A 15,401-nucleotide genomic window follows, 5' to 3' on the forward strand; every position below is an offset into this window, starting at 1 on the left:
GATAGACTCACATATGACACCCAGATGCCTTTTAGTTGCACATGTGTACAACAACAGATGTGATCAGCTGGATCAATTGAGAAAAAATAAATACTTCGCTGCAATCCAAACTGCCATTACCCTCAAATAATGACCGCAGCTATTTTTTCCTCAACATTCGCCACCCTACGCTTAGTTGCATTATATGGAAAGGAGAGAACCATTGATTTCACCATCTGGTGCTCTCTGTTTAACCAGTTCCGGTTTCCATAATCCCACTTCACTGTACCTCAAAATACACTCAGAGAGACAGAGCGAGCACTGTGTCAAAGCCCTGTATGACTTATGCTTTGCCAGGCTTGTTTGCTGTCAGACAGAGCCCAGGCTGATTATTCATATCCTTTAGGTCTGCTGTGGGGGACCAGGCGTTGTGGTTGAAAGTAAGGACGAATGTAAGGAAGTGGTTTAGGTTATTGAGGTTCAGCTTTTTTCCCCCAGTGTGTGGTGTTTTTCATGGAAAAAAGCGTCACTCAGACATCGGGGCAAAAGCCATTGGCACCCACTTCGACTCGAAAAACAAAATTCCTGACCTCCGCACCCATGAGACAAGGGTTTGATTTCCAGTCAGCACCGCAACAAGATCAACAAACCTTTTGAGGTTTCAGGACACAGCAGATTCACACTATTTGTGTGTTTATGGCAGTGATACTGCTGTGTAGACGTTTCAACACAACAGTTAGTATACCAGCATTTCACAAAGGGAGTCGTGGATTTAGAAATGCCGTGAGCTCACAGTGTTTTGCACTGTACAGCGGTGGAAAATACTGGGTGTATGACAGTGACACTGGGAGCAGGAGTATGTCATTAGTACCACACTGTCCCACACGCAGACACAGACATGCATGCATATAAGCTGTGCCTTTCAGGGTTGCCACCCCCCACCCCCCACCCCCCCACCCTTCCAGCTGCTGCCGTGAATAATAAACCCCCCAAACTCAAACTGCCTATATTGCCCTCTACTAAAACTAAATCCATTTCAAACCTCCATGAGTTGTTTTACACACCCAAATTGGTATTTGTGCAGCACACACATAATTGCATGTTTGGTTGGTAAATCAAGAACTCTGGCAAGCCCTTGGCTCTGAAGGCTTCCCTCAAACTATAGCCTTGGGATAGCTATTAATATCCCCTACAGACACCAGCAAAATGCTCTGCCTTTAAGTTCTGTTACAAGCGTATACAGCAGGAAAATTTAAAAAACACATTCAATGCAGAAATGAAAAGCAGAGGATGTATTGCTCAAGAGATTCAAAACCAAACCAAACAAAGTAGTCATACTGTCTAGACGGGCTAAAATAGTAATGTCATTTAGTTTTACAAATGGAGCTGAACATCAGATTTAAAAGCGAGTGATGAGGAAGGTAACTGGGTCAGTTTATTTTTGAGCCGTTTCCTGTAGTTAGAATTAATTGTTTTTGGTCCCGGTGTAAAATCTCTCAGCAGGGGACGAATATTCAGACAGTGAATATTTATGTAACCCAAAAAAAGGCAATGATAACAGAGTTGTGAGTCCTCCTACACATGCAAATAAGGGTGTTGCTCTGGACTCCTGCAGGGACTGAGAGCATGCACACAGACATATGTAGTGTCTCTCATTCGTTCACTCTCTCTCTCTTTCCTTCCTTCCTCCCCCTCACATCTGGAGAATTGGCAGGCCATAGTTCCTGTGTGGTGTGAGTACATTAGCGGGGGACTTGCTATTTAGGGTTGGGCAGGTTCTTGCAGCTCACACCGTGTGAATCTGATCAGTTCAAGATATTGGGTCTCATTGTGTTTCACTGTGAGAACAAGATCAAATCCTCCTTAGACTGTTTTTTTTAATTGTAGATATTTCGAATGTTTATTGTTTTATTCCTAAATCATGTTTTTTTTTTGTTTTTTATTGTGCACTCTATGGAATATCAAAGTACTGTTGGTTTACTGATTTTAAGAATGGCCTTTTCCCCATTAACTCTTTAAGTCCAGTTTGATATTCTGATTTATATTGCCAGTGGCAATATTCTTTAAATTCTACCCCCAATAAATGATGTGCGACCCAATTGGCTTCGGTAAAAGATGTTCGCCGAGTGCTTTTTTTCGACATCTGATTAATATAATTGAGTCACATAAAGTAGAGCGGAATTCAGCACCACGCTATCTTTGTCTCAACGTTAGTGTGTTTGCACATGAAAAGTGAAGAAACACACATTTTTGCTGTGAGGAAACGGTCTCATCATCATGTTTTACAATTTTCCACATCAAACAAGAAGAAAGAAAAAAACAGAATGAACTCACAACCATGTCATACAGATGTACAAATGTGTGGGTAGCGGGGTAAAAAAAAACAAGAGTAAAGCGGAACCATGTGGGAGGAAATATGACCATGAAGTCAATCTCAGATGAAACATTTCTTCCCCACTGAAAGGTAGGGCTTTTCTCTTGGGACAGGAGACTGATTTTCAGTCCTCCAGCCAACACTCCCCCATGTCCGTGCCTCCATCTTGCTATTTAAATAACAAAAATCTATTCACTGCAAGGTCTTGGGATAGATTTAAATTTTCGGGACTTGAACTTTCCTGGGATATATCTGGAATACAAAAGCAGTAGGAATGTCCCAGGCAGCCTTTAAAAGATTGAATTGCATAGATTTACATTTTAGATATGCTTCAGGGCGGCTACATGAATACCCTTTTGTTTTAAGGTTGCAATCAGCTCTGCGGTTGTTTGCCAGTCCCGTTCTGTAGTGATGCCTACACTTATGCACCTTTACTGTAAATGTCAGACGCTTCAGGAATGCATGGCTCAGTGTAATGAGTGACCAAGAATATCCCTCCAACTCCCAACTTCATGCAACACTTTTATTTCAATTACAGAAAATGACTGACCTCCAAAAATATAGAAACCCTGTTGTATATTTACTGTTTGAGTACTGCCAGTAGTGTTTCTGCTTATTTCATTTTTTGGGTATGAGAGAACGTACACCTCAAATGTGTTTTTCCAAATGTCCAGAGATTGGTTTAATAATGCAGAAGGATGCAGACAAATATGAACATTTCCCAAATTCCAATAATGTGTGACACAAAGGTGCATTTCTACTCCAGAACTGTTTTGTTTGTAGAATCCTGCATTCTGAATCTACAGAGGCACCGCAGTTATGTGTCCAGCTTCGAGTGGACAGTGGCACAGAGGGTGTAGCCTGTTATTTCATGAAGCTGCACGGCAACCCTAAATTATCGACGGACACTGCCGTGACTTTCTCTGACACAAAAACATGCGACCTGTGCACTCGGATGCCGGTTTACACGGTCAACACAGAGCAATCCCACTTAACCTCAGGCAAATGCGAGGTCAACCCACATGGAGGAAAACACATTACGCAGCAGGATCACTGCCACAGGAGTCACTGCTCCACACTTTCTCAGGTAGTCATCCCGACAACCCACAATTTATGTGTTCAGTTGCTTGGCGTTTTCACTTTGGGGTTTCCCTACAGGCTCTATCGCTTGGCAAAGACACGTCTTGGCGGGGTTCACTTCACAACATGGCACCTCCTTACCTATCTGAGCTCCTACACGCCTACACACCTACCCGTACTCTCCGCTCTTCCTCCTCCATGCTCCTCACCACATCTCCTGCCCGACTATCCGCCATGGGATCACGAGTGTTCAGCCCCCACCCCCCGTCTCTGGAATTCTCTCCCACAAGCCAACCATGATATTGACTTCTCCCCAATTTCCCATCCCGCCTTTTTAGTATCTACCTGTTATTACTTTAGCCTGTTGTTGTTCATTGCTTTGTTTTTATATTTGGTCTGTTTGTACTGTTGCACATCTGTTTTCCTCATTTTAAGTGTACGTGTAAGGTGACCTTGAGTGTCCTAAAGAGCGCCCATGAATAAAATGCATTATTATTATTTGTATTTGTGTCAGACTTCAGATCAGCAGCACACTTATATAGATTTAAAAGCTGCTATTGAGACAGCTGCATATTGGCCTTTTATATTCATTTAGTCATGAAGTTCATAAAACTTTTAGCTATCACTTATAGCTAGCTATCTTAGTAACCTCAGATTCCAGCAGGGCACCGAGCAGATTTGGGTGTGGTGAATGAGAGAGAAAATGTCGGCCAGCAGAAACAGGTTATTTCGGAGACGTTAGTTGAAGTGCCTACGTCAGCCAATGACAGAAGTGATTATCTGTACATCCTTTTTAACTTAATTTCAGTTGAATCATGTTTCTTAGTTTGAAAACTTTTCCCTAGTTGAGAAGACATAAACACAAAATTCTGAGTTATCACAACGATTTCAATAATTTGTAGTCATACTGACAATCAATTTGAAGTAATCATGACTAATGGGCACAACTAATTTTTACAGTGTACTACATCTTCACTCTGCCTGCATTAATGTAACCCCTCTATCAATGAAGCCCAAATTGTGCTTTGTTTTAGTAGACGTATTTTTGCTTGCGATGTAGAATCAGCCAAAGAATGAAGTAGCCTACACGGGGGGGTTTAATGGTCTTCATAGGAGGGGCGTGCATGCCGCCCAAGGTCCCGCCCGATGTGAGCGGCGATGACGTCACGTATTTAAAGAATCGGGGATCACAACTCGCTTTCCACGCTTTCCACGGACGAGTCAGACTGGTCCCTTTGTGGCTCTTGCAGCGGACAGATCCTCATCGGACTGGCGCTTTGAGAAAGGTACGGTGCTTTTGTCCTCTTCAGAAACCTTAGAAGAAAGAGACCGTTAGAGCATCCAATGTAGACGAGGCGGCGATGCTCCAGCAAGCATCTTAGTCTGGAATTTGAACGGCTTGAGTTTCAGAGAGTTGCTGCTCTTTGAGGTCGGATCTGTAAGCAATGAAGAGTGGAAATAACTTACTGTCTAACTTTTTATGACGTAAAACGTAACCACAGGGTGGTTTTATTTACTGCAGCTTCACTGATTTCTAGATTGCTGTTACTGTTGCAGTGATTTGAATTTCATCCGGTGCGCCTTTTGTTGCATCTTGTGCAAGACTTATCAAGTTGTTGTTTTTTTAAACTCTTATGAAGCTTTTAACTAGCATCGAAATTTCAAATGTCATTTGGCAAATGTCAAATGTCAGCATCTTCTATGGAACTTTTTTTTTTTTTTTTTGCAGAGCTGACTGAAGTGGATTTTTGTCATTTGTCATTTTCAAGAGAGGACTGAAGATCCTAACTTTTAATTAAGATGATTTAGGAAATAATTAATCTCATGCATTATATGGGACTGTTATTGACCTTAAAATATAAAATGTTTAACGTTGTTTTATCATTTTGCAGGTCTTAAGACAATGATGGAGCTAATGACCGCTACCCCTTTCTTTCACATCAATACATCCGATGACACTGGCAGAAATATGTCATTGTACGATGATGATGATGAGTATGACTACAAGGACGAGCATGCTGAGCTGAGACAGTCTCTCAACATCATGTCTCTCATAGTTTACTGCCTGGCCTTTGTTCTGGGTGTGCTCGGCAATGGAGTGGTTATCTGGGTGACCGGGTTCAAGATGAAGAAGACCGTTAACACAGTTTGGTTCCTCAACCTCGCTGTGGCCGACTTCCTCTTCACAGCGTTTCTTCCCCTGAGTGTGACCTACACCGCTATGAATTTCCACTGGCCTTTTGGCAAGTTCATGTGCAAACTGAACAGCACTATGAGCTTTCTGAACATGTTTTCCAGCGTCTACATCCTGGTGGTGATCAGCGTGGACAGATGTGTGTCCGTGGTGTGGCCCGTCTGGGCCCAGAACCACCGACGTGTACACAGGGCGTCCTGTGTGAGTCTGGGTGTTTGGGTGCTGGCTCTGATTCTCAGCGCTCCATACTTCATCTTCAGGGACACTGGGCCATCATATAATAATGATGACATCATCAACTGCTTCAACAACTTTGCTTTTTCTGATGACTATGAAACACCGACTGTGAATCAGCTGCGGCAGTTTCGTCATCAGGCCATGACCATCACCCGCTTCCTCCTTGGATTTGTTGTCCCCTTCACTGTCATTGTCTCCTGCTATGCTGTGATAATCCATCGTCTCAGAAGAAACCGCACCCTGGCCAGCCAGTCAAGTCGCCCCTTTAAGATCATCGCTGCAGTTATCACCACATTTTTCCTGTGCTGGGCTCCCTATCACATCATGGCTTTAATAGAGTTGGTTAATCACATGGCTAATCATACAAGCCAAACATTAGATCATGTCACCACGATCGGAGTCCCTATAGCAACCAGCCTGGCCTTTCTCAACAGTTGCCTGAACCCTCTGCTGTACGTGTTCATGGGACAAGATTTCAAGGATAAAGTCCGCAAATCCATCCTGAATGTTTTGGAGACTGCCTTCCAGGAAGAGGTTTCTCGCTCTTATACTTACACAAACTCAATGGTCACCAGTCGGAGCAAAGAAAAGTCTGTTTCTGATGCCGAGGTATAAGGTTGTCCCTGATATATACATATATATATAAATAAACAAATACTGTAACTGTACATAGCAAATGTTACTGTATATAAAAAAATAACTTAGCTTTTGTTGTTGCTCTTTATTCAAGGACCCTCGTGGCAATTTGTATTCTCATCAGAAATTGGAACATTTCAAGTTTTTCTGTTTGATATAAGTTTTATGATTTTCAACCTTTTTGACAGTATTTACAAGGTGGTAGATTAGACAGAGTTGCATATTATAGATTTACTTCTAGATCCCTTTTAAATCATTTTAAAATGATGGAAAGGTTCAAATGTTAAATAATAATAATAAGGCTTATTTATGTAAAGCTTTACAATGGAAAAAAGAAAGTAAAGAAATAAAGAAACACACACGCATAAAAACACATGCAGACAAATGTACCCAAATTAAATAACCTATATTTATCTTGAGTAAGAATGGTGCCTCACTCACTACAAAGTCCTGTTGTTGGCTGCACTTTGACTCGCAGCTTTACCCTCATTCTGTACCAATAATAGACTAAATGGATGTGCAATGTGCCATCTTTTTTTGACGAGTGAAACCAGTCGTAATACGAAAATAGGTATTACATATCATTTAAGCATCACAAGCAACATAAATGTAAGATTTGGTTGACCAAGGGAACATTCCAGATGTTGTTTACTACGTTCCTGCTGAGCAACAAAACAGTACTCGTTGTTCATAGGCCATGATTGTAGACTATATTCATGATTTGAACCGGCTGGCACATCACTTAAATAAGACTAATGAAGCTAGTATGACAAAGTACATAATGCCTTTCTTGCCAAAGATGTAAAATAATGCACTGAAGAGCAATAATAAAGTAAATCTGCAGTTTGAAATCATGTTGTGGAAGCACTACACAAACAGGCTTATAGTTAATTAATTGGGCACATGATAGTCACCATAAGGCCATCAACACTATCTAGTTGCACTAGATATAGTCTAGTGGTTCTCATTAAGCAAATCACCCTGTAATGTCTATTTATTATGCTACCTGCCATGTGGCAACACCATAGAAACTGACTTTTGACTGCTACATGTCTACTGCATGCTTTTTTACAACTGTTATTCAGCACTAGGACAGGCTAATGTGAGCCAAATAAATACCGTTATAGCAACTATGGTGTTATTGTGTTTAAAGTAACAGCTGCATTATATACTTGGCTTGGTCTGATCTTTTCATTATTGTTATTTACTTTTTAGGGGTGTGGGGATATGACTGATGTGTGACAATGTAAATTCTGTGCCATAATCCAGGATTTTTAATAATTGAATTTCCCCAACAAACCTACAGACAATTTTCATTATCGATTAATCTGCCAGTTTTGTTCTGATTTTCTCTCAATCAACCATATCCCTGTGCAAGTGTCATGTTTTGTCCATCCAACTGCAACAAAAACAAAGATCAAACAAACATAGATTACTTTTGACTATCAAAGATTATTTTTTAATAAGTACGAAATATGCATATTTTAGAAACTCAAACCAGTTCTGTTCAGTTATAGATTGACTTATTGAATGGAGAGGAAAAATAGAATGGCACACTTATTGTAGTGATTGTATGTCTTTGGTATATTTGGCATATTGTAATGAACTTCTCTATAAAATGTCTGATGTAAACAATGTACATGATAATTTGACTGTTTTTATTTTAATTTAATTTTTTAGCCCCAGTGGCCAACTAGTCTATACATGATGATAATGATTATGACTGTTGTTGTAGTTCTTGTTGTTACCATTACTTTCATTATTAAAATACAATTTGGACCATATTTTCATTCATAATCACCACATGACTTCGCAAAAAACTGTGCCTGAAATCTATTTCTCTTGTATTTATATATACAGAAGGACATCACATACACAACTCGTCTGATGTAACCAACAAGTAGCCAATCACAGATGTACATTTTGTTGTCTTTGCTGATTATTTTTAGAGTTTTGGCCAGTAGAGGGAGCTGTTTTAAACCAGGTGCTTCTCAGATCAAGAACAGCAAAACTTGAGAGGAAAAAACCCTGCACACACTGATTGATTTGTAGCCTTTAATAAGCCTTTGCAAACAGATTTGTAGAACTGTTTGCAATATTAAAGGTATTCCAGTCAAGTAGTCAGGAAGTGGGTGAATCATCAGTCATTTGTCAAAGTCACTAATTATCAGCAGTGTTTACAAACTGACCTGTTATTCTGAGAAACACAAATGCTGTACGTGTTAATGTTATCAGTGAAATAGTATTTATGATAACAATTAATTTCAAATTGTTACACTCTTCATACATGAAGAAACAATACATAAAAAATCATGTACATCCCTCTGTATCCTTTCACAACATAGTTGTAATGGTGTATGGAAAGTATTTTATAAGTCATGATCAGCTCTAAAGTTATTCTTTGATATGATCTCAAAACAAAGACATTCATGGCACAATACGCTGCTGCTCAAAGGAACAAAAGCAGGTAACTACAACTGTGAGTGAATTAGGGGAATTGTTCAATCAACGAGAAACCGTCAAAGTGGATTCCGTTACTTAACGGCTCTAAATGTGGGAAAGAGTCCACTTTGTAAGTAAGGCCTGTAATTAGATAATGATGGTAGTGGTATGTTGTGAAGTGCAGGTCTGGAGGCGGAGTTGTCTGAGGAGGAGCATTGAGTTCAGGTGTGAGTCTTTGTCGTACCTGCAGGACCCTGGACTCTCTATCTGCCCGGATGCTACCAAACTCTTCACACAGGTCTTAGTCATGGTCACCATCCTGTGAATCAACATGAACACTAAACTAACCACACAAACACAAAATCCCTCACAATAAATATGCAAACCCAAACCATAATCCAATGAGCCTTCACACTCCTGCACTGTGGGTCAATAGAGGGCGCCGCTGAGGCTTGACTCCTTACTGTATTGTATTTTACAATTCGTTTTGGAGATTGGTGAACAATGTGTTTTTGCCAATTGTGTGTTGTAGGTGTGTTTTTGCGTTAAGGATTTATTGTTAAATTGTTATAAAAAAAATTGCTATAGGAGTCATAAAAAACTGTCAAATAAAAATGTGAAAGAATTTCACTCTTAAAAGAAAATGTTGATTTGTGTGAAGTCATTCAAATGATTCAAACTGTAAAGATTCAAACTTGATCATTTCTGTATTGGTGTTTGATAGTCGTGTTTTTCCTGTCAGTGTGTGTCGTTTCCATGACGATTATTCAAAGTGTTTCGCTGCACCGAGCCTGTTTGGAAATATGTGTGAAGAGTTGTGTTGTTTGGAGTGAGTGTTGCAAGTGTAAACTGTTTTGCTCATGTGACTGTTAGCGATGCAGACTGTGGTTAGAGTTTTGCACATGTGGCTTCAGCTGTGACCACTGTCATTTAGCAATCATACTGTAACTGTAATTTAGAATGATTGTACATTGTGTCAACTCTTGTCAGTTATATGGTAGCCAGATATAATTACATTTAGTGTATGGTGATGGTATATATTTTCTGTTCTTCCCATGAAGTACTATATCTGCCTACACCCAATAATATGACCGCTCTCGTGTCATTCACCTTAAGTACCTGGGAACAAAATGTAAAACATTAGGAAAACAAGGATGTTGTAGGCCACTTTAACAGCCTGGTAGTAGAGGTGTAACAATTCATTTGATTAATCGATGAATCGATTGTCAGTCCTATAGATTCTACTAAATCGATCTGCTAAAATAAATAAATAGAATGAATCGTTTTGGCTTCACCAATAATCGATATAAATGCATTTAATCGGATGAATCGTGATTCTTACTTATGATTAATGTTTTAATACGTTTAATTTTCTTCGGGATCAATAAAGTATCTATCTATCTATCTATCTATCTATCTATCTATCTATCTATCTATCTATCTATCTATCTATCTATCTATCTATCTAAGACACACTCTCCCCTGCTAGCATGTAGTCTATTGAAAAATGTTCAAAATAACTGAGCAATGTTTAATTACATTTTTGTATTCAGCATAAAATATTATGCAGGACTAGGATAAATATGTTATTTTTCACCTTTCAGAAGAATACAGATAGTCTCACTTGCATTATTGCATGTTTATTTTGGTTACAAGTTACTGAATCGAATCGTGGTTTACAGAATCGAATCGAATCGTTACAAAAAAAAATCATCCTTGAATCGAATCGCCAACTACTGTATCGTTAATCGAATCGAATCGCTGTGAAGCTAAAGATTCACACCCCTACCAGGTCAACTGCACTGGATGGGTGTCTTTCAAAATGTCTGAGTACAAAACAGGATGGACCTAGACTTGCACAACTGCCCTGATAGTAACACTGATTCAAGTTGTATGTCAGAAAGAGAAATTGTATTATTGGTAGAGCTCACATCAAGGAAGACACCTTTTTGTGTTAGCACATGGAATTTTCCTTTTGTCAAGCACGAATAGTTTCAATATAGATGTATATAACTTGGGGGGGGGGGGGGGGGGGGGGGGTGCTCCTGCATGTAGCTCCGCCTCAGCCTGCCCCACTGGTGTTGCACAACCCACAGATATAAACGTCTGAATTGAATTACTTCTGTCACAGATTCATCCTCAACCAACGGGACAGCTTTGAGAAAGGTACCTACCGGTATGTTATTCTTATAATGTTATATTTTTACTGAAATTATTCCAAAAAGGATATTATAAGAAAATATGACCATATATCTCGTCACCTAAGTATACCCAACTCTTACCCTCGACATCGGTCACATCGAGGTGGGGCCTCACTCTTAGAATGAAGTGAGTAATTAAAATTACAAATAAAGCAATTTAAAATGCTTTATTTCAGAGAGTTGATGCTTTTGTGGGTCAATGATGATTTTTAAAAAGAGTTCCTCATAGGCCTGTGTCAAATTTGATTTTCCTTGTTTAGTTTAGTAGAATAATATTGAAAGTAACATACACTGACATGTGCGTGTGTGTGTGTGTGTGTGTGTGTGTGTGTGTGTGTGTGTGTGTGTGTGTGTGTGTGTGTGTGTGTGTGTGTGTGTGTGTGTGTGTGTGTGCGTGCGTGTGTGCGTGTGTGTGTGTGTGTTATAAATGTTTATATTTTGCTTTAAAAATATTCCTATTATATCTTCATGTTGCCATTGCAGGTCTAAAGACACTGATGAAGATGGCCGCTACCCCTTCCAATCACAGCAATACAACAGATGGATCTGGAAATAATGTCACTATGTTTATTGACAAGTATGCAGAGTTAAGACAGTCTCTCAACATCGTGTCTCTCATAGTTTACTGCCTGGCCTTTGTTCTGGGTGTGCTCGGCAATGGAGTGGTTATCTGGGTGACCGGGTTCAAGATGAAGAAGACAGTTAACACGGTTTGGTTCCTCAACCTCGCTGTGGCCGACTTCCTCTTCACAGCATTTCTTCCCCTGAGTGTGACCTACACCGCTATGAATTTCCACTGGCCTTTTGGCAAGTTCATGTGCAAACTGAACAGCACTATAAGCTTTCTGAACATTTTTGCCAGCGTCTACATTCTGGTGGTGATCAGCATGGACAGATGTGTGTCCGTGGTGTGGCCCGTCTGGGCCCAGAACCACCGATGTGTAAACAGGGCGTCCTGTGTGAGTCTGGGTGTTTGGGTGCTGGCTCTGATTCTCAGCGCTCCATACTTCATCTTCAGGGACACTGGGTCATCATTCTTCCATAAGGAAATCATCAACTGCTACTACAACTTTGCTTTTTCTGATGACTATAAAACACCGGCTCTGAATCAGCTGCGGCAGTTTCGTCATCAGGCCCTTATCATCACCCGCTTCCTCCTGGGATTTGTAGTCCCCTTCACTGTCATTGTCTCCTGCTATGCTGTGATAATCCATCGTATCAGAGGAAACCGCACCCTGGCCAACCAGTCAAGTCGCCCCTTTAAGATCATCGCTGCAGTTATCACTGCTTTTTTCCTGTGCTGGGCTCCCTATCACATCATGGCTTTAATAGAGATGGTCAATAGCATGCCTGGTTATCGAAGTGAAAAATTAAACCATGTCACCACAATCGGAATCCCGATAGCAACCAGCCTGGCCTTTCTCAACAGTTGCCTGAACCCCCTGTTGTACGTGTTCATAGGACAAGATTTTAGGGATACAGTCTGCAAATCCATCCTGAGTGCAATGGAAGCCGCCTTCAAGGAAGAGGTTTCTGGCTCCACTACTTACACAAAGTCAGCGGACACCAGTCGGAGCAATGATGAGTCAGCTGCGAATACTGAAATATAAGGATGAGAATCAGAATCAGCTTTCATTTTTTTTCAAAGTAAGTGTGAACACATACAAGGAATTTGACTCCAACTTTTTGTCCCTCTCGATATACACACATAGAAATAGACATAGAGCTAAAACAAGGATAATAAAATGTATTCAAACTGCAAGGAGTGATGCACGGGCCTTCGCACACACGCAAGTTTGGATTACTACGACCGCCTGCCAGTGCTAAAGCCGCCTACCCGGCCGCCTACCCGACCACCTTCCCGTCGCTGGGTATCCCGTGCTTGAATTTTCATCTGTTTATAACCATATCAGACATTTAAAGTCATAATGCTTGACTGGTGTACAAAGTTTCACAACATTGGGACTGTAGCAACCCACTGCAAACATCACTTCCTCTTATGGCAAAAAGCATCGCTGTGGTAATGGCGTTCAAGGCATCCTACCAATCTTCAACAGTAAGCAGCAGCAATGTCTTGAGTCTTTTCTGCCCAAATTTGAGGTGGATCAGGCCAACACATGAGGAGGAATGCATAAAAGTGTAAAAACATGACATTTCCTGTCGCCAGTAGGTGGCGCTCTGATCATTATTGCAGTGTAGATGTGTTCAGGGTGGGACTCTCATCAAACATGTGAAGTTTGGACCGCTTAAAGCTGTTAAAAAAATTGGGCAAGCTATGGTTATTTCAATAGTACATGCACCATAGACATTCATGAGTGGGCAAGCTGCCTGTGGCAAGATGGCCGCCATGTGGTAACGTCGGTCTCCATTGGCCAGTCATATAGCCTTTATATATGTCTATGAACACACTTGCCTGTTCATGTGTATGTGTGTGTGTGTATATATATATATATATATAAAGCACATGACAATTAAATTGTACACAGTATGACAATAGTCATAAGGATGTAGAAACAAATACTGTACATAGCAATAATCTTGACACAAATATAAACATATATTTTTTGCTTTTGTATTTCTCTATACAAGGACATGCATTTCAGTGGGATGTAGATTAATTTATGGTTGTCTAACGGATCAGGTATCAAAGAGTACCTCTACTTTTACAGCAAGAGATCTGATGGAACAAACTCATTTTAATATTGTCCAATGTGCATTTGTGAGCTACACCTACATTGAGTAAGGTGCTAGTGAAATTACTTTCATCATACTTTCATCATACAGTTCTGTTGTTGGATGCCCGTGAACAGCAGTGCCTTCAGTCTGTACCGTAAACGAGCAAAAAGCGGATTTCCTGGACAAACCCAAAAGTTATTTCACAATAGATATTACATGAGTTTGTGGTTTAATTTGTGTAACACAAGAAACAAAAAGCAAGAACAAATATATTTGGTTGTTGAAGAGAGCTTTATATTATATTCCATCTGTCACTTTCGCAAGCAATTTTGATGACAAAGACAATAATATGATTTGATGTTTATTTTATCAAGGATGACTGAACATTGATGATGATGATGATGATGATGATGATGATGATGATGATGATGATGATGATAGTGTTGTACATTTTCTTGCTTCTTTTATTCAAATATTATTTGGATTTTCGACCTTCTGTGCAGAGTTTGCATGTTCTCCCCGTGTAAGCGTGGGTTCTCTCTGGGTTCTCAGGTTTCCTCCCACAGTCCAACGTCATTCAGGATGTGGATAGGTTCATTGATGACTCTAAAATGTCCTATAGGTGTGAATGTGAATGGTTGTCTGTCTCTACATATCAGCACTGTGATAGTCTGGCGACCTGTCCAGGGTGAACCCTGCTGTCACCCAATGACAACTGGGATCAGCTCCGATTTTAATAATTACATTTCCACAACAAACCGACAGACGATTTTCATTATCGATTAATCTGCCGGTTTTGTTTCTTGATTTCCTCTCAATGAACCACATATCCCAGTGTAAATGTCTTGTTTTGTCCAACCCACTGCAAAAAGAAAATTAAAAAAACAAAGACATCAGATTACTGTTTACTACCAAAAATTATATTTAAGGCCCAAATATGCACATTTTAGAAGCTCTTTAGTTTAGAAGTTATCGATTGACTTATTGAATGAAGAGAAAAAATAGGATGGCACACTTATTGTAGTTATTGTATGACTTTGGTATATGTGGCATATTGTAATGAACTTCTCTTTAAAATGTCTAATGTAAACAATGTACATGATAATTTGACTGTTTTTATTTTAATTTAATTGTTTAGCCCCAGTGGCCAACTAGTCTATACATGATGATAATTATGGCTGTTGTTGTAGTTCTTGTTGTTACCATTACTTTCATTATTAAAATACAATTTGGACCATATTTTCATTCGTAATGTCATAATCACCACATGACTTCGCAAAAAACTGTGCCTGAAATCTATTTCTCTTGTATGTATATATACAGAAAAGGACATCACATACACAACTCGTCTGATGTAACGAACAAGTAGCCAATCACAGTATGTACATTTTGTTGACTTTGCTCATTATTTTTAGTTTTGGCCAGTAGAGGGAGCTGTTTTACACATCAGGGGCCCGTTTCACAAAGCAGGTTCAACAAACTCTGAACCTAACCCTGAACTCTGAGTTGACCAACTCTGAGATGGGCAACTCTGAGTTTTCGGTTTCAGAACAGCGGTTTTGAATTAGTTCAGTCAACTCTG

The 15,401-nt window shown here is 39.9% G+C and overlaps 1 protein-coding gene and 1 pseudogene across 3 annotated transcripts; both read left to right on the forward strand.

Moving 5' to 3' along the window:
• Positions 1-4,642: 4,642 nt before the first annotated feature.
• Positions 4,643-8,284, forward strand: LOC311024513 (chemerin-like receptor 1). Its single transcript, XM_084026947.1, has 2 exons — positions 4,643-4,719; positions 5,326-8,284. Exon 2 carries the CDS (start codon positions 5,337-5,339, stop codon positions 6,477-6,479), a length of 1,143 nt encoding a protein of 380 aa, XP_083883073.1. The 5' UTR covers positions 4,643-4,719; positions 5,326-5,336; the 3' UTR covers positions 6,480-8,284.
• A 2,800-nt stretch (positions 8,285-11,084) lies between these two features.
• LOC311024515 (chemerin-like receptor 1 pseudogene) lies at positions 11,085-15,058 on the forward strand (annotated as a pseudogene). 2 transcript variants are annotated; one of them, XR_014599317.1, is made up of 2 exons: positions 11,085-11,118; positions 11,627-15,058. The product of XR_014599317.1 is annotated as a chemerin-like receptor 1 pseudogene (transcript). The 2 variants fall into 2 exon arrangements; XR_014599318.1 differs by having other exon boundaries at positions 11,086-11,108.
• The last annotated feature ends 343 nt before the right edge of the window (positions 15,059-15,401 follow it).

Source organism: Eutrigla gurnardus (genome assembly GCF_963514095.1).
Source record: "Eutrigla gurnardus genome assembly, chromosome: 14".
NCBI lineage: Eukaryota > Metazoa > Chordata > Actinopteri > Perciformes > Triglidae > Eutrigla > Eutrigla gurnardus.

Excerpts from the sequence above, each read along its gene's own strand:
- LOC311024513 (XM_084026947.1), top strand. The coding sequence starts at position 5,337 with ATGATGGAGCTAATGACCGCTACCCCTTTCTTTCACATCAATACATCC.